The sequence below is a fragment of the Neopelma chrysocephalum genome, unplaced genomic scaffold, assembly GCF_003984885.1.
Source record: "Neopelma chrysocephalum unplaced genomic scaffold, ASM398488v2 Primary Assembly neopelma1_71, whole genome shotgun sequence".
Lineage (NCBI taxonomy): Eukaryota > Metazoa > Chordata > Aves > Passeriformes > Pipridae > Neopelma > Neopelma chrysocephalum.
Genome location: NW_020897731.1, coordinates 8,363,361 through 8,379,736, shown reverse-complemented (window position 1 = coordinate 8,379,736; position 16,376 = coordinate 8,363,361). Strand labels below are relative to the sequence as shown.

At 36.0% G+C, this 16,376-nt stretch overlaps 1 protein-coding gene across 9 annotated transcripts in view; it reads left to right on the top strand.

Annotated features, from left to right (window-relative positions):
* Positions 1-16,376, top strand: part of KCNIP4 (potassium voltage-gated channel interacting protein 4) — a 409,601-nt gene that overhangs the window by 302,358 nt on the left and 90,867 nt on the right. Inside the window, exon 1 of one of the 9 annotated variants that reach the window (XM_027686731.1) lies at positions 1,743-2,204. The exons of 6 other annotated variants lie outside the window; for them this stretch is intronic. In XM_027686731.1, coding sequence (XP_027542532.1) covers positions 2,093-2,204 — 112 coding nt within the window. In that variant the 5' untranslated portion in view covers positions 1,743-2,092. Of the gene's footprint in view, positions 1-1,742; positions 2,205-16,376 lie in introns of those variants that run through there. 2 more of the 9 variants (XM_027686736.1, XM_027686740.1) reach the window with 2 other exon arrangements.

The window sequence follows — 16,376 nt, the reverse complement described above, 5'->3', positions numbered from 1 at the left end:
ACGTTAAGCCTGGAAGTGTTGTAAACATCCGTCATTTGATAAAAAGAACGCAAAGTTGAGAAAAAATAAAAAGTGAATAGAAATAAACTCAAGGAAAAAAATAGAAGTCAGACATGAGAATGAGTTAAGTTGTACATGTAAGAGCCTTAAAAGGAGAATGGAATAGCTAGAAACTGTAAAGAGGAAATGAAGAAACTGTAAAGAGGAAATGAAAAGTTACTTTTAAAATGAATAGAACTTAACAGGAAAATTTATTGGATAGTTGATGTAGAATATGTGGCAAAGGTAATGACATATTTGGAAAGTGCAAATTTGGGATGGTGTATTTGGTTTGATTTTTTACTGTGCTTTCTTCTTGAACATTGTTTTAGCTTTACAGATTAATAGGAAATGAACTGACATTCAGATTGAGAGCGTAAGTAAATAATACAGAACTCATGACGTTCTAGTACTAAATACCCAGAAGAGTAAAATCAAAGAATATTCTTGCTTATATATTGGCCAGATATAACCTAAAATAACTGAAGTACACATGCGATTTTTTGAATGAATAAAAATATGGAGATTCTGTATTCCTGCCTGTATGGAAAAATCTGTGGGTTTAGTTAGTTACTTTAATTCAGTGCAGACAGCCTTCAAAGAAAAAAAAAAGAAGCTTATAGTAAATTGTAGATTATGTTTTTCTGTCTCTGCCTGGTAGGCCATAAATAATAGATTGTCAATGTTACAATTTGGTTTATGATAATTTGAAATTATAATGACTTTCTGAACAAAATTAAAAGTATCCGAGCTTCTCAACAGTTAGTAAAATTTTTTTCTAATGCAAAGGGTTTAGCAAACTAAGATGAGTGGTTGATACCAGACATCATTTATGAGATTCTTTTTAGAGTTATAACATATGTCTTTAGTAATAAGGGTGCATAAAATTACTTTTTTTCTGAGACTTCCCTTCACTTTATTCTATTGCCTTGTATAGCAAGTGGACAGGATTTATTAGGATTTATTTAGATTATTAGAATCGGAAACAAGAACAAGCATTTAAGTATAACCTTATTTATGCATATGCTGCATAAATATTCTTCAAAGCCTATTCTTCACTCTGGGTATCATCTTGGTAATCACATTAATAAACACAGGACAATTAGTTTTATACAGACTGTCCAATAAATCAACTGGGATTCTTTTTCCCCTGATACATAGCCTGGGCAAGATCTTCTCAGGAGCTGTGCAAAATGCCTAATACCCATTCGTGTGTATCAGAGTTTGGGGTTCAGCACTTCTAAGTTCACATCCTGAGGCGCAAAAGCACTCCTTTGTTTCTCAATCAATAAAGAATACATTCTTCCTGGTTACGGATCAGGGGTTTGAGCAGTGCATGTCTCCCTGACAGCACTATATTTTGCTAGCTGGAGGCACTGATGATGCTGATGTGTATTTCTTTAATTTCTATTCTCACTTTCAGCGAGAATAGAATCTAATTAGATTCTGGTGATGCTTAAGAAGAGGAAGGGACAGTGTTTCTCTGAACATTATTCTATCTAATGCAGAGAGTAGTAGTTTTCTGATATGCAGCATTTAGCACACATGAAAACAGATGTGTGTCTTTAGCAAGCTGTCATTTCTCAAACTTACAAAAACTGTACCAAGAGAAGCTGGGGAGAATCGCAAAGCCTGGGTCTGGAAGCAGTGGAGTGCAGTGCTGATAGCAGTGTGCTCCCTAGTGCAAGTTTCCAGAGCGCGTTTCTTCTTGGCACTGACACAGCCAAGTCTCCTGCTCCGACACAGATGTTCCTCCAGCAGCTCTAAGTAACGCTGCTTGACGGATACAATGTCATACCCAGGGGTTCGTGGTCCACCTCAGCCTTCTAAGAGGACTCGCTACTGATGAAATCAAAAGCTTAGAGAAGCATGAGATGCAGGGCTTTATTTAATATTTTGTCTCAGCTACAGTGGCTGATGAATCGCCACAGCTCAGTATAGTGCTGCTTTACAACCCTGCAACTTTCTTCAAAGCAAACTCTTGGTAAAATCTTCCAATTTCCCTCTGATTGCAAACTGGTGTGAAGACTGGAATGATTTGCCTGTTGGAAGAATGTTGACTCTTGAGTGGGAGTCGGAGGGACTGCAAACAGTGGGTATTGTTGTGATTATATTTGCATCTCTGAAGCTGCTTCATTTGCTGGGACTGATTGATTTTTCAGAAGGTAAAGTGGTCACTCACAGTTGTGCTGCTTGTAGGTGTGGTGTCTGATATGCTAAAATAGACTTAGAGCATCAGCTATGAAAGAAAGCTGTGAAATGAAAAATGTGAAAATAACAGACTAAAAATCCTAGTTTGTTTCTGCTGGTTTTATTTTGTTATTGAAAACAGAAGTAGATGCTCACATAAGATTTATATTTTACAATGAATTTACAATTGTCTGTGAGTGGATGTTTATTAGAAAAATTGAAAATAGTGAACATAACACCTATCAGTTGCCTTTGAAAGCTGCTCACTGATACTGAACTTGGTAGTTCAGTTCATATTTACAGAATGCTTTGCTCTTCTGATTTATGATGCAATTAGAGTTTTGTTCTCAATCAGTATCTGTGTTTTAAAAATCTGTTTCATGCAATACACTATTCCTACAGAATGAGCTTTAGGATCAAGCCTGCTCTACACCTTTCAAAAAAAGGCATAGATGCCAACACTAAACGTGGGTATTTAAAATATATATAATGCATATATGTTTTAAAAATTCTCATTTGTTTGTTCAGAATTTTCTGTTCTCTACTATACGGGTCATATTATTTCATCTACTTGCAAAGAGGGCTTTACATTAATTTATTAGGATATTTTGTCTATACGAAGTGAGGGGGTTTTCACATTTTGTAGAAATAAGCTCTTTCAGTTAATTGTTACGGAGATGTTTTGCTGTCGACTTTTCAACTTTTTCACAAAATGCCTGGTGTGGACTGCTATAGTAAACAAAAACTATTCACTCAATGAAGCCCTTTCTCAAAAAATACTTGCTTTTGTCAGTATGTTTGCTCATGTGAGTCCAAACTAATCCTTTTTGCTGTGTAACTGCTTTCAGTCATAATCACACAGCTAAGGAGACCACTCCAGTTTTCTGAAACATTAACTTTTCATCATGCAATAGGATCTTTGATGGATGTAGATTCACATCATCACCTCATAAAATTGTTCAGAGAGCTGAAAGAATTTGAAATCTTTAAGACAGCACTTATATAGTTACTGAACTATTGAAATATATCATCCTTCAAACTGTATGTGGTAAGAATCTATAATATTTGCTTTGTTACTATATAATGCATTGGTTATGGAATTACTTTTTCAATTCTAAACAATGGTTAATTTACCCCTCAGCATTGCTCACATTTGGGTTTTTTAATGCTCTGAATGTATAGCATTTGTGACATCTAAAAAAATTGTCATAGTTATGGATTTGCTTTAAATTTATTCCATATGATAACAGATAGGAAAAAATATTAAATGCAATTTTTTTTTAGCATATGATTTCTCATAGAATGGTATTATCATTAAGTTTGTGGGAAATGGTTTCAAGTGATGTCAGCTATATTAAATTGCTCTTTAAAAAAAAAAAACCTGGTACAAATTAATCTGATTTTAATATGAATAGTATGTTCAAGATGATATATCAATTGAAATATAACACCCAACAGTGTCATGGCAGGTCCTCACATGATAATACAATAATTTCACTCAGTAGTACCTAGATGTAAAAAGATTAAACATTATCAGGTACAGCTGATATATTTTAACTGCAGTGTGAATAACTCCAGTGTCTCAGGGTATTTCCAGTTTCCCTGAAGCTGATCTCTGCTATTCAACTCTTCCATGTTGGGGTGCTGCCATTACCATTAAACAAGAATTCTGCCCAAATGATTAAGGAATATTTTATAGGGTATTCTAAGTCAACAAATTAATAGTTTGTTGTTCACCTACTGAATGCAAGAAAAGCCTTTCTGTTTATATCCAAGGAGGACCACATTTGAACTGTCAGTGTTGATCCAGAAACCAAAATGAGCAATGAGTCTTCCCCATCTACCACATGGAGGCACGTCATGGGCCATATGTTGAAGCAAATATATTCCCATAGTTAGGGACTTATATTGTGAATATCACTGAAAGAAAGGACAGCATGCCTGATGTTTGCCAATAAAGCACAGAGAAAACAACTAAAGGAAAAATCTTAGTTGCTAACTTGTTATAACTCCACTGACTTTAGTGAGGTTGTAATGATGCATTAGTGTGGTATGATGGATGATCACCTGCCTTTACATTACATAGCAAGGAAGTTATGATGAGGAAGAGCTTGACTTGCCCTCATGATTCCATGAGAGAACAGGAGAATCCAGTCAATCTGCTTAGTTTTATTACAGAGTTTAGCAATTGCCAGGACAGAGAGGAACCTGATCTTATCCTGTGTCCCCGACTAGGGACTATGTTATTCTGCTTCATCCATTCTCCACTTTCCAATAAGCAGGACACAGAGACCAGAATGGAAAGAAAGCTGGCTTCACGGGAGCCAGCAAGCTGTTTCAGTTATAAGGACAGAATTGAATCAATACAACTTTTACTAGAAAAGAATGAAACTCTCCTTTGCCTCTCCTTCCATTACTTTGAAAGTGGTTTGATACTAATCAATATCTTCCCTCCAACTTCCTTGCCTGAAACTTTTGCCACTGGGCAGCTTTTCTCCAAAGCTTTTGTTTTATTCCTCAGGTAGAAGGGGAGGAGAGGAAGGAGATTAAACTAAAGCAATGGATCAGAGCAGTAAAGCAACAGCACCAGGCTTAGAGGAAGTTCGTTCACCAGAATCTTGGAGGGGAGAGATTGCAAAATGAAGGATTCACTTTGCATTTGTGTGTCCAGAATAGCTGCCAAGTGGTAGCTATGCAGAGAGATTATGTAAACATGTGTGTGCAACTTTGTAAACATTGGGAAAACACATAAATCAAAGTCTTTGAAAGGACAAACTTTATGTCTCTTCCTACATCATGCATTGATTATATTTTGAAGTGTAACACCTCATACAGAAATGTTTTTCTTTTGCTTGTGAATAGAATGCATCCAATCTTGCAATCTATTTTAGACCCTCTTATTCCTCCTCTTTTCCTCAAACTAATCTCTTAACAGTTTCCAGAGCTTGTAGTTGTCTTCCAAATATTATCTTTTTATCTTATTCAGATAAAAACATCATTTCTGGCATATGAATGTCCCATGAACTCCATGTCTTTTGGCTAGTAGGACACACTGGTCTCTATACGTCTTTCAGCTCAATAGGCCTATCAAGGCTAGGAAGGAATATTTGATCCTTAGTTTCTTTTACTATGATGCAGAGAAAAGACTAGTTCACTTGTGGTAATCAATAAACATATTTGGTTGCAAAGTCATTTTTTGTGAGTAAATAGAGTATTTTGTTGCTTTAGTTAGAATTTGGAAGTTGGAAAAGGGGTAAATAGAGATCATTTTAAATAGAGGTATTTTTCTGTCTTGGCATAGATCTTCTCTGTACAAGCACAGAAAGATCCTTTTTTTTTTTATTTATTTCTGATTTAATCTGGATGGACAGGAGTCACCTCCAGTCCAGAAGTTATGTTAGCGCACTTATCTATTCTGTCACACTAACTGCTAAAATGTGGCCTCTTTCATAGTTCCGATACTTAAAAGCACAGAGCAAGTGTTAGGTCTGTCTGCAACCATCTGTGTTAACATGCTCTTATTTACCCTTATGGCTTTAGCAAAACCAGGAAGGTTTAAAATATTGTCTTGAGTGCAGTATGACTGTCACCCTTAGAAAATGAATGATATGGGGAAAGAAGTAATACTGAGAAATTCTCAATTGCATCATATATTCTAAGAAAAAGAACACCAAAAGGCATGGGAATTTTCTTCTTGTCTACATGTGGCTGATAAGAATAATCCTAATTTGAATGTCCTTCCCTGTCTGCTGGAAGCTGTGGTACAAGCCCAGCTTCCAACAGACTCACCTATGCTGCTCCCTCTTTTGTATGACTTCTCTCAGCCAAACGGGATGCAATGTAGCATAATTCCACAATAAAGAGAAAGATGAAGAATGCACCACACAGGAATACTGGTCCCCTTGCCTTTTCTCAGAAGCTGCTTGTAACACCTGGTTTCAGTAAGCTATTCAATTTTCACATGGTGAAATGTCCATTTCCTACCTGTCCTTTTTTTTTCTTCAGACACTTGTAGAATCAAGGGAACTACTTTATTCCTCAAAAGATTCTGTTCATGGATGCTGATAACCCAGATGCCAATTCATGGCATCAAGGTATATAGTATTATTAGTTTTCCTGTGATCATCAGTGAATCTTACACACTAGAAATGAGAACAAATAGCTCCTTTGTCATCAAATGTACTAGCACCTGTGCACATAGACTGTTTGTTTGCTGCATATGGCTAGATGAAAGGTGTTAAGGTTCTTTCCAAAAGCATAATTCTTCCCCTCAGAGGTAAACAAACTGGTTTAACATTTTTCTTTTGATTTGTTTTGCCAACCTTCTTTGTACATCTTGACAGAGATTCTGGATTCAAGGTCTCTAAAGGAAAGTCAATCTATAGAGGTATCTATATATTGCACAGCAGAGAATAGTTACTTCAGGCCAAATGCACAACTACATTAAGTTGCTGCTGTAAATTCAACCTTGATCCAAACTGATATAAAAATAGAGGTGTGAATTTCAGTATGCTCATTTATAAGGTCATGTGTTCTTGGACATACATATTTTTGTATGCTTCTGTTAGATGCAAGACAGGCTGAAACTTACTGAAACTTCTAACCATCTCTTTATTCTCCACCTACCCTCAAAAAGTAGGGTCTTCCAGGCTTGGGAGCATGATTATGTTTGGGAAGCACTGTCTTGACTAACCTTAACATAAATACATTGAAACTGAAATTTTTTTTTTGTTTTACTTTCCTTTTACTTTAGTGTTTTTTCTACCTAATGATACAGTCTAATGATACAATGCACAAATGGCATACAAGTGTAAAGTAATGTGCTTAGTAAAGAGGAGCAAATGTCATTCTTTCATGTCAAAATCAGGTAAATCATGCTTTTACCCAAATAGAAATAAAATGGGACAATTTAATGAAGAGTTTTGAGGAAGGGCTTAATGGTTAATGAAGATCTTTTCATCAGCTGCTTTCCATGGACTTCTCCAAGGCATTGTAACATCCAGATCAACTGAATCGCGGAGGAATAGGTCATTTTAAGTCCATATCAATCTGGTATCCAATTCAGAATTTAGATACTGGTTGTGTGAAAAATAGTGAGGACTATTTAAGATATGTTACAAATATTACCAGAAAAACTTCTGTAAGGATAACTTATGTACTATCTCTTCAAGTGGGAGTTCACAGATGATAAGGCATTATGAATTTTCTGGACTGCTTAGATAAAACATTTCTTTTTAGTATGAAGTCACCCACTTGTATTGGGTCTGGCTGAGCTGGAGTTCATTTCCCCACAGTAGCCCTCACAGTGCTGTGCTTTGCATTGGTAACTAGAAGGGTGTGGATAACACAGCGGTGTTTTGGCTACTGCTGACAACAGCATCAGCACTGTAACATTCCTTCCTCAATCAAAGGCAAGATTCTGGGACAGGACACAAGTAGGCCCAGCTGACCCAAACTGACCAAAGGGATATTCCATACCATGTGACGTCAGCTCAGATATAAAAGCTAAGGCAAGGAGCAGGAAGGCAGGCATTCATTGTCTAATGGCTGCCTGCTGAGGAACCGTCATGCGTGCTGAAGCCCTGCTTCTTGGAAGTGGCTGACCATTGCTGCTCATGGAAAGTAGAGAATAAACCCTGTTATCTTTCACTTTGCTTTTGCTTTAGTAAACTGCCTTATCCGTACCCACGGATTGTTTTCATCTTACTTTCTCCCCTGTCTGGCTGGGAAGGGGAGTGATAGAACAGCTGGGTGGGCACTTGGCATCCAGCCAAGGTCAACCCACCACACCACTGTACTAAAATTTTACTCTCTGGCTCAGGATCCTCCACTATATTTACATTCTAACTTGGGGAGGGCTCTTTTTGGCCAGACTGCTCTGTGAGAACCCTTCCCCATAATTGGATTCTCCACTTCATATTCTTGATTTTTTTTCAAGAAAACGTTCTTAGTGATAGTCATTTTAGGCGGGGGGATTGACTATTTGCAAGCAGGTAGGGTAGTTTCTCCTTGTATTCATCTTTGCAAGGATAGAGTTGCTTTTGAGCATCATTTGAAGTTTCTTAAGAGATGCTGAGTATTCATCTGAAGCAGATCATTCATCGAGAGATGTCCTGGCCATTGCTGGCCAAAATTACATATGTTTTGAAAGGAAAGGAGGTATTTTCTTCCAGAATATAAATACAAACACTAAAAATAAAGGGAGGTGACATATATTTGATACCTGCAGAAAAGTCTGCATCTAACCAGTTTGCATCCCAGAGCATGGATACCAGGAGCTTCCTACAGAATGTCCTGCTTTTCTCCATGCATTCTGCCACTGCTTCCTGCTCAGGCTGCTTTTAAAATGTAGCTGTGGATAAAATAATTCATTTTAAGATGACAGAAATTTGGTATGACAAAATATGTTTCTGAAAAATAGCTACACTTGGTCAGCTGAGTATAGGTGAGGAGAGAAAAGCATTGCCTAATCACTAATGTACTTTAGGGATGAGAATCTAGGCTTTACTGTTGGAATATGACATTTGCAAAGACATGAATAATCATTGCCTAAAATGACATTATAGAACAAGATTAAATATACAAAATGATGGAATGACTGAATGAAAAAAAATTCACATTAGTGTACTGATGTAGAAATAATGCAGTCACCTTTGTTCTCTCTCTTGACTTCTAAATTATTTGTTCCATGTTTGACACACTTTTTGACCAGAATTCTTTGGCCTTTGATATTAATGAGATATGGGAGATACTCAGTGAATTTTGTTAGGATTTATGTATCTGATTACATGCAGACCTATTTGAAACATCAAGATTTACAAAGCAGTTAAACTTGTTCCATGTAATGCAAAAATAGTAACATAATTTGGAGAGATTGAGTGCATCTATGTATGCATGTGTGTACATTTGGTGAAGAAAGAGGAATAATATAAAATGAAGACTTTGTGTGTCAAATAAGTAACTTTTAATGGTTATGGTATCCCAAGAAGGCAACTATATAATGAAAGGTCTGACGTAGATACAAGTAGGTCTCTTTTGATGTTAAAAAAAATAAGTCATTACTAATCAAGTCATTATTTGTCTGTAAATTATGCTACTGCTGAATAATCTGTATTTTCATGTTAAAATGGTACTCTATTGTGCAGATTGATTATTTTATATTTGCCTGTAAGTAGATCAATGGATTCCATATGTGCATTTGACTGATTTTTGGATATCTATATAGATGAACAAACCCTGACTATTTCTGATAGACATCTACCCTTATTTGAGTACATTTTTAACCTTCCACTAATCACTTAAGGAAGAATGAGTTATGCCATATGAAACAAATATTTTTCAGACAAAACAACTTTTGAAAGTTAGAAGGAGGGATATTGATCGAAGTTGAGTGAAATAAGTCAAACCAAAATGAAGTGCCACAGTTTAGTGACTGTTTCATGATGCTCCCAAAGGAGGCTTGTTCCTTGCAGATAAAACTGTTGTGTTTGGGATGGGAGAGTGAAATTAGAAAATTAGAGGAAAGAAGATACAGTTGAGAAGAAAGGACAAAAAACCTTAGTTTGCTTAGTGATCAATCACCAAATGATTAAGTAGCAAAGTAAGGAGGTCCTCAATTTTATTTTTTTTTTATACAATAGAAAAATTGGGAAAGTAAATAGGCTGAGTTTCACAGAGTTAGATTTTTATATGTCAGGTGTCAATCATATTACGTTCAAGCACGTACTCCCGAGTAAGGAGAGGAAATGTAGCACTGACTGCTCAAAAACAAGATTTATATTTCCCAGTGATCTAATGGGAACTCCTCACTAAGTTGTGAGTCTCCAGGCATCCACAGTGACTGAAGGACTGGTTTCAGCCTAGATGTATCTGAAAATGCAACCCTAATGTTTAACCTGTGTACTAGCATTTGACCTATATCTTTATTATATTGTAAATAATTTAGATTTCTTTGCTTCTCAATAAAAGATCGTGTTCTAGATTTTATACGTCATGACAAAATTTGAGCTAAGGTAAACTGGGTAGGTTAACATTTGTTTTGCAAAGTTATATTTATGAAGCAATAATCTGCATTTCTCCCCCTGAGATGGCAACAGAAGAATATTCCACTTGATGTGAAATACATTACTGGTGAAAAACATTACTTTCCACAAGTGGTAGAGCAGTGGTGTTGCTTACATTGACATACTGCTAGCTATTTTTTACAAGAATGTGTGTGACTATTATTCTTAGACTCTTGGTTAATCTGCATTCAACATCTTCCTATATTTCTTCTGTAGTCTGAATTATTTAAAAGTTGTTTCATTATTTCCTTGTCAGATGGGTAGCAATTGTCAGCAACTTCAATTACATAATTAAAAGAATCACAATTAAATAGAAAGCTGGGATGGGATTCAGTAAGTGTCATTGTGTTTCCTTTGTGACTTTAGGAAATCTAGAAAATTGTGAAAATTACACTGGTTGAGTTACAGGCCGTTGTGAGAGTAAATAGGTTAAAGAGGCATCATCAGGTGCTAAAGTGGTGAGGCCATACGGTGAAAATTGAGACACATCAACAGATCTCTTTTAATCACACTGTCAAAACTAGGAACCCAAGTTTGAAACTTGATAATGTTGAGTGATGAGTATCTTCAACCTGTTGAGATTTTATAAACAAAAAAAAATCACTCTGAATCCAGCCAGAAAGGTGTTGGCATCAGTCAACACCTAAGACTTATTTTTTTGCTATGAATAGGATATACTTTCTTATTGAGAAAGCAGGTTGTCTAGTCTCATATTCCAATAAAAAATAAAAAGCTGTTTTAAAATAAATTATAATAAAATTTTCGCTATACCATAATCAGTATCTTGTGTTGTACTCCTATATACTTTCTGCAGTTACAAATGCTTTATTTTACCTATTCTTTTGAAGAAAACCTTTTCTGTTTCTTCTTTGTTTATTATGAGTAATAGAATTTATTTGTACTCATATGCATATATTTACAGAGAGGAATACACTCCTTTATGAGATATGTAGCACATAGAATACATTATACACATATGCAATGAAATATATATGGAAAATAATTTTAGATTTCAATTCAGGATGTACTAAGTGCAGGTAGATGGATTTGGTGTATTTCACAGACTGCATATTAAAATAAATTCTTGGCTGACTGTATTTCCTTTGAAATATATCAAAATACAGGCCTGATTTCTCAGTCTCTTACTCATGTGAATAGTTTTTAATACAATATACTTGTAATATGGATGCATTTTTAATTTCAGCATGAGGTGCTGTTTTGTTATTAACGTGAAGTTTTTCCATGGGATTTTGTTTTCCCAAACCTAAGAAATATAATTAATTATAATTTTGAATTCTAAAATAACTTATAAATAATGTGAAGGAACTTCTTTTTTTTAGTTTAACATTGCATATAGACTCTTTCTTGTTATATTTCAATAATGATGTACTGCAAATAAATGGATTTTTCTTATTTTTCAATAATAATGAATATTACTTACATTGCTGAAAAAAATAATTGTTTCCAGTTCTTTCTCCCTCTGGGCAATTTTTCATCCTCATTACTGAAGTCACTAAATGGAGCCCAATCCATTAACCCACAATAATTTTGGGAGGTTGGATTCAGCCCCTGATCCTCAGGTGGATCAAAAAACTTAAACTTTTCTACTTGCTTTTCTCAGATGAAGAAATCTAATGCATTGCAGTAAATACAGAACTTATGCTGTATAACAAAAGTTATATATATCCATCAGTGTACTCTCTCAGCAGAATATTGTGCACAAAACAGGCATTCGAAATATAGCAATCAACACAAGTATAGGCTGTTTTTATGGAAGTAGATAACCTCAGTGTAATACCAATAAATGGATGCTTCACTGTGTACCCATATATTACCATGAATGTATGCTTCTAATTTTTTTCCAAATGGAGATGAAATTGCTGGAAATAATGTTATTAGAAGCTTTTATTCAGATCTGGTTTATCTATGCCAGGTTAAACTTGGATCTCATGGATGAATACTTAAATAGAAGCATTGGATACATTATAATTAGGTAAAACCCTTAGTAACAAACTCTTGCTCTTATGAATTTTAATAATTGTGCAATTTTGTATTATATGTATAACCAGAGACAGTAGTTGCAACCATCCTATTGGTTCTTATATACAAAATTAGATTTTCTGCCTAAAGGCTTTACAGTTCAAGGGCTGTTTCTATTTGTACTGCTCCAGGAGCAGCGAGAGAGAAGGCTGGCGACACAGGGAGCAGCAATCTCATTTCTAGTTCTCTGCTGCTGAGAAGGAACAAGAAGCAGCAGGTCAATATTTATGGCACCTCACCTTTTCTTCACTCTACATGGCATCCTAATCCAGGACATCTGATGGGAGGAAGGAAGAGAGAGAGATGAGATTGGATGTATTGCTTACATGAATAGAAAGCAAAACTGAGTGGGTACTCAACTCTTCTCTGATGATGAGGAGGTGGCAAATGACATAACATTTGCTTGCAACAACATGGAAAGGCAAGAGAGTTTCTGTGTGCTATATGGGTCAGCCATGCCTAGAAGCATTGCAATGGAAGCACATTTTTAAGGAGGGCTTAGAACTATAACAGATTAGTTCATTAGGAGAGTTAAACACGAATCGCGAGGAAGGAATCACAGCAGGGTTTGTTAAGGGCCTGATGATGTTAGCAGCCTTTTAAGAGTACATGAAAACCAGAAGAAATTCAGGGAGGGGGAGGGCAGACACAACACCAAAAAAAATTAAACTGTTTAGAATTTTTTGTTGCCATTTTCCCAGAGTAGTATAGTTATTTACATTATTGGATGATAAGTGGACAGTTGAAAACCAACTTTCAAACAAAGAAGCCCAGCAATGCAGGAATACAAATAAAGATGCTCTCTTTTTCAGAAGACTTGAACTATGAGTATGTGTCAGATCTCAGAAGAAACTTTTCAGCAAATTAGGCCACCTCAATTCAAATTCCTAGGTATTGATCTTTGTGACCCAATTTAGATGCCTACATTTGAAAATGTGGTTCTTTGCATGCTATTTGTCCTCAACACAAAATCTTTTTTGATGTTTTTTAGGACTTTAAAGTTGTATGATCTGTCTCTTCACTGAGATGAATCCAGAGAGGTCTAAAGCATGCCCTGGTACTTAATTTATCCAGGTTTTGGTGATTTGGTGTGAAATGTAGCAGACTCGGATGGCCAGGAAACTGCCTGAAAACTACATTAAACTACTTCACAATACCATTTTTTGATGCTACATGTTTTAGAATTTTTCCCTACCCTCTTAAAAGTAGTAGGACATTAGAAAATAAGTAGCAAAAATGAATTCAAAGATTTGTGATTTGCAAGTTCCTAGAAGGGACAGATTCATGAGAAAGGCTGGGCTGAGATTAACTAAGTGATTCTCCTTCAAAATTATTATTATTATATGATAAAGTACTGGATTATGAGGGTGTGAAGGTGTGGTATGCAGTGGAAGTGTAATAGGCTTAAAGGAGGAAAGTAGGTCTGTATGTCAAATGTACATCAAAGACATCATGTGACAGTCCCATAGTTTATGACCATACTTCAACGATCTATTTAAAATTAAGAAGTTGAGTCAAAATTATCTGAACTCTATAGAACTCTTTAATGGTGATTTATTTTGTTATTGTATGATGTAATAAAGAATGACAAAAACTTCCTGGAGCAAGAATGATCTAATAAGTATTGTAAATTTTAGCCACCAAAGTAACATTTTTCCACAAATTCTGAAACACCACTAGGGACTCTAATTAAAAAAAAGGATAAAAGAAACTATGATTAATTATTAATCTCCAGAACTAAACTGGTTTAATTACTTGAAAAATAAAGATCATTTTCAAAGCTAACAGGAAAGGTAAATTTTCTGTCAATATTTATTGCATTAGACCTTTCTGTTTTCTCTCAGTTTTGCGTACTGCACAGTGATGCTGCCCTGTCTTCTGATAGGTGTGTTCACAGGCTGGATCTAAAAGGCATCTTTGTACTCTTTTAAAGCTATTTGTTATCTCACTTTAACCCTTAGTCTAATAATTGCTCCATATGACAAATAGGCAACCAGACACTGCTCTGTGAGCTGGGGGTACGACAGTGTCTGTGATGTGAGCAAGGGTGTGTTGCTCTGGAGACAGACAACCTCCTTACTCTCCTTTACCTACGTGTAACGTTCAATGCCATGTACACATCATCAGCAAAGCAAATTTCAGACAGCAGAGACTGTTAGCAATAATATTTTCAGTGTAATCCAAATTAACCTTAGGTCAAAAAACCTCTCTCTTGTTATTCCTTCTGCAACAATATTTTAAATTAGATTAATACACTCTGAGGTGTTTTACCTGTCACGTTCAAATGAAAGCAGTGAAGCACATGCTGTCTATTTTTCTGAATAGCTATTTAATTTGAAAGCTATTTTTAACAAAAACAAGCAGTTGTGATAGTTCACAGTATACATTCATAATGTATAGCTATTTGGGGCCTGTCTTGCATTTTCTGCCAATTCCCATTTCCCCATGAAGGAACCTTGATTATAATCTTCATTGTTAAAGTCACCAGGAGAAACGCAGAATGAGCCCTCCTTGTTGTTATAAGCAAAACAGTGATCTTCAGAAAATATGAATAAATTACTGTTTTTCAAAGAGTAGAAAGGTCACCGTCTACCTGTCTGTTCTTTACGGAGTGAAAATGTCTGCTTGCTACTGTTAGTTTAATAAGACCTATTAATAATAAAGAACTGTTTTTGTCAGGAGAAAAAAATTAAATGTCAATGGATTTTCAGCCCCCTTTTCACATGATGCACAAATTTATCCATTCACAAAATTGCATTATGAAAACGAGACATTTGTTGCCATAAATTATTAATTGCCTTTTTGGTTTGATTATGTTTTTAATTTTGTTTTGCCCTTTTTTTTGTACTAGCACATGTAATTCAAAGACATCTTTGGTTTAAGCAAATCCTATAGGCAAACTGCTATATCACAGTGGCTGACTGTTATAATAGCTGTGAAGAAATCTACCTTCCTTGGCAATTCATTTGTAGTAAAATCACCTCTAGGCTCCTTCTGCTCTCTTTAAACTCTCCTTGATCCCATGCTAGGAGAGAAAAATAGCTCAGCAAAGGCAATTGGTTTTGCTAGGCTATCCCAGCTGGAGCATGGAGGCTGCCATACATGTTTTCACCAATGCAGCTTGTGGGCCACAGGTCACCGCAGTGCAAGAGCAACATGGGTGAAGCCGCGTCTGTCAGCTGGCAGTTCCCCTTGATGGGGACAGATTGAATAACATCCTGGCCCTAAACTGCAATGGCGAGAGTTTTCAGAGAGAAGAGTGAGTGAATGGTCTCTAGCTCCTTCCACCGAGCCAGCGGCAGGCTGTCGGGGCTGGGCCACCTAGGGACAGCATGGCTTTATCTAGCCTTCTGTGGGACCCTCTCGTGCATAGTAAAGAAGTGGTGTCTATTCCCAGGGGAGGAATGGTCTGGAGAACCTTCATGTGTGTGTCCTGGAAGCAGATAACCAGTCTGGCAAAGAAACTGAGTTTTACTCCCTGCTTCTCTGTGGAAGATACTACTCATTTTTCTATCAGACTGTTACAAATTTGAACTCATTCAACTGACTTGACTTCCACTATCCAGTCAGCTCTTTTAATCATTTTCCTTTCCCATCAGTTGTCTCCGGTAAAGCAAACAGAATTTTTACTTTTACAATTCCTTCTTCAGCATCCTCCTAAAATGCTGCTTAATAAACATTAATATTTTCACACTTGCCTTAATTTTAAAAATCAGGCCTAAAGGTGGGAAGTGAGTGTCAAGAGCCACTGAATGCACCATTGCAAGACAGTATAAAACAGCTCCCATTTCAGATTACCAGAGAGCTAAACCTTAATATAGTCTGAAATATGTGTAGGGGCAAAGAGATTCCTAGGAACATCTGGTAACAACTTTTCAAGAATAGGGGTTTTTGTCTCTTATGCTTCTACAGATTTCAGAAGAGCTAATTCTTGCTGTGCTGATTTCCCTACAGTGGTCTCCCGCCAAATGCATATTTATCATACTTGACTAATGTTTTGTATAAATTGATTGGTTATTTCATGTACCAAAAATATCTTCCTAT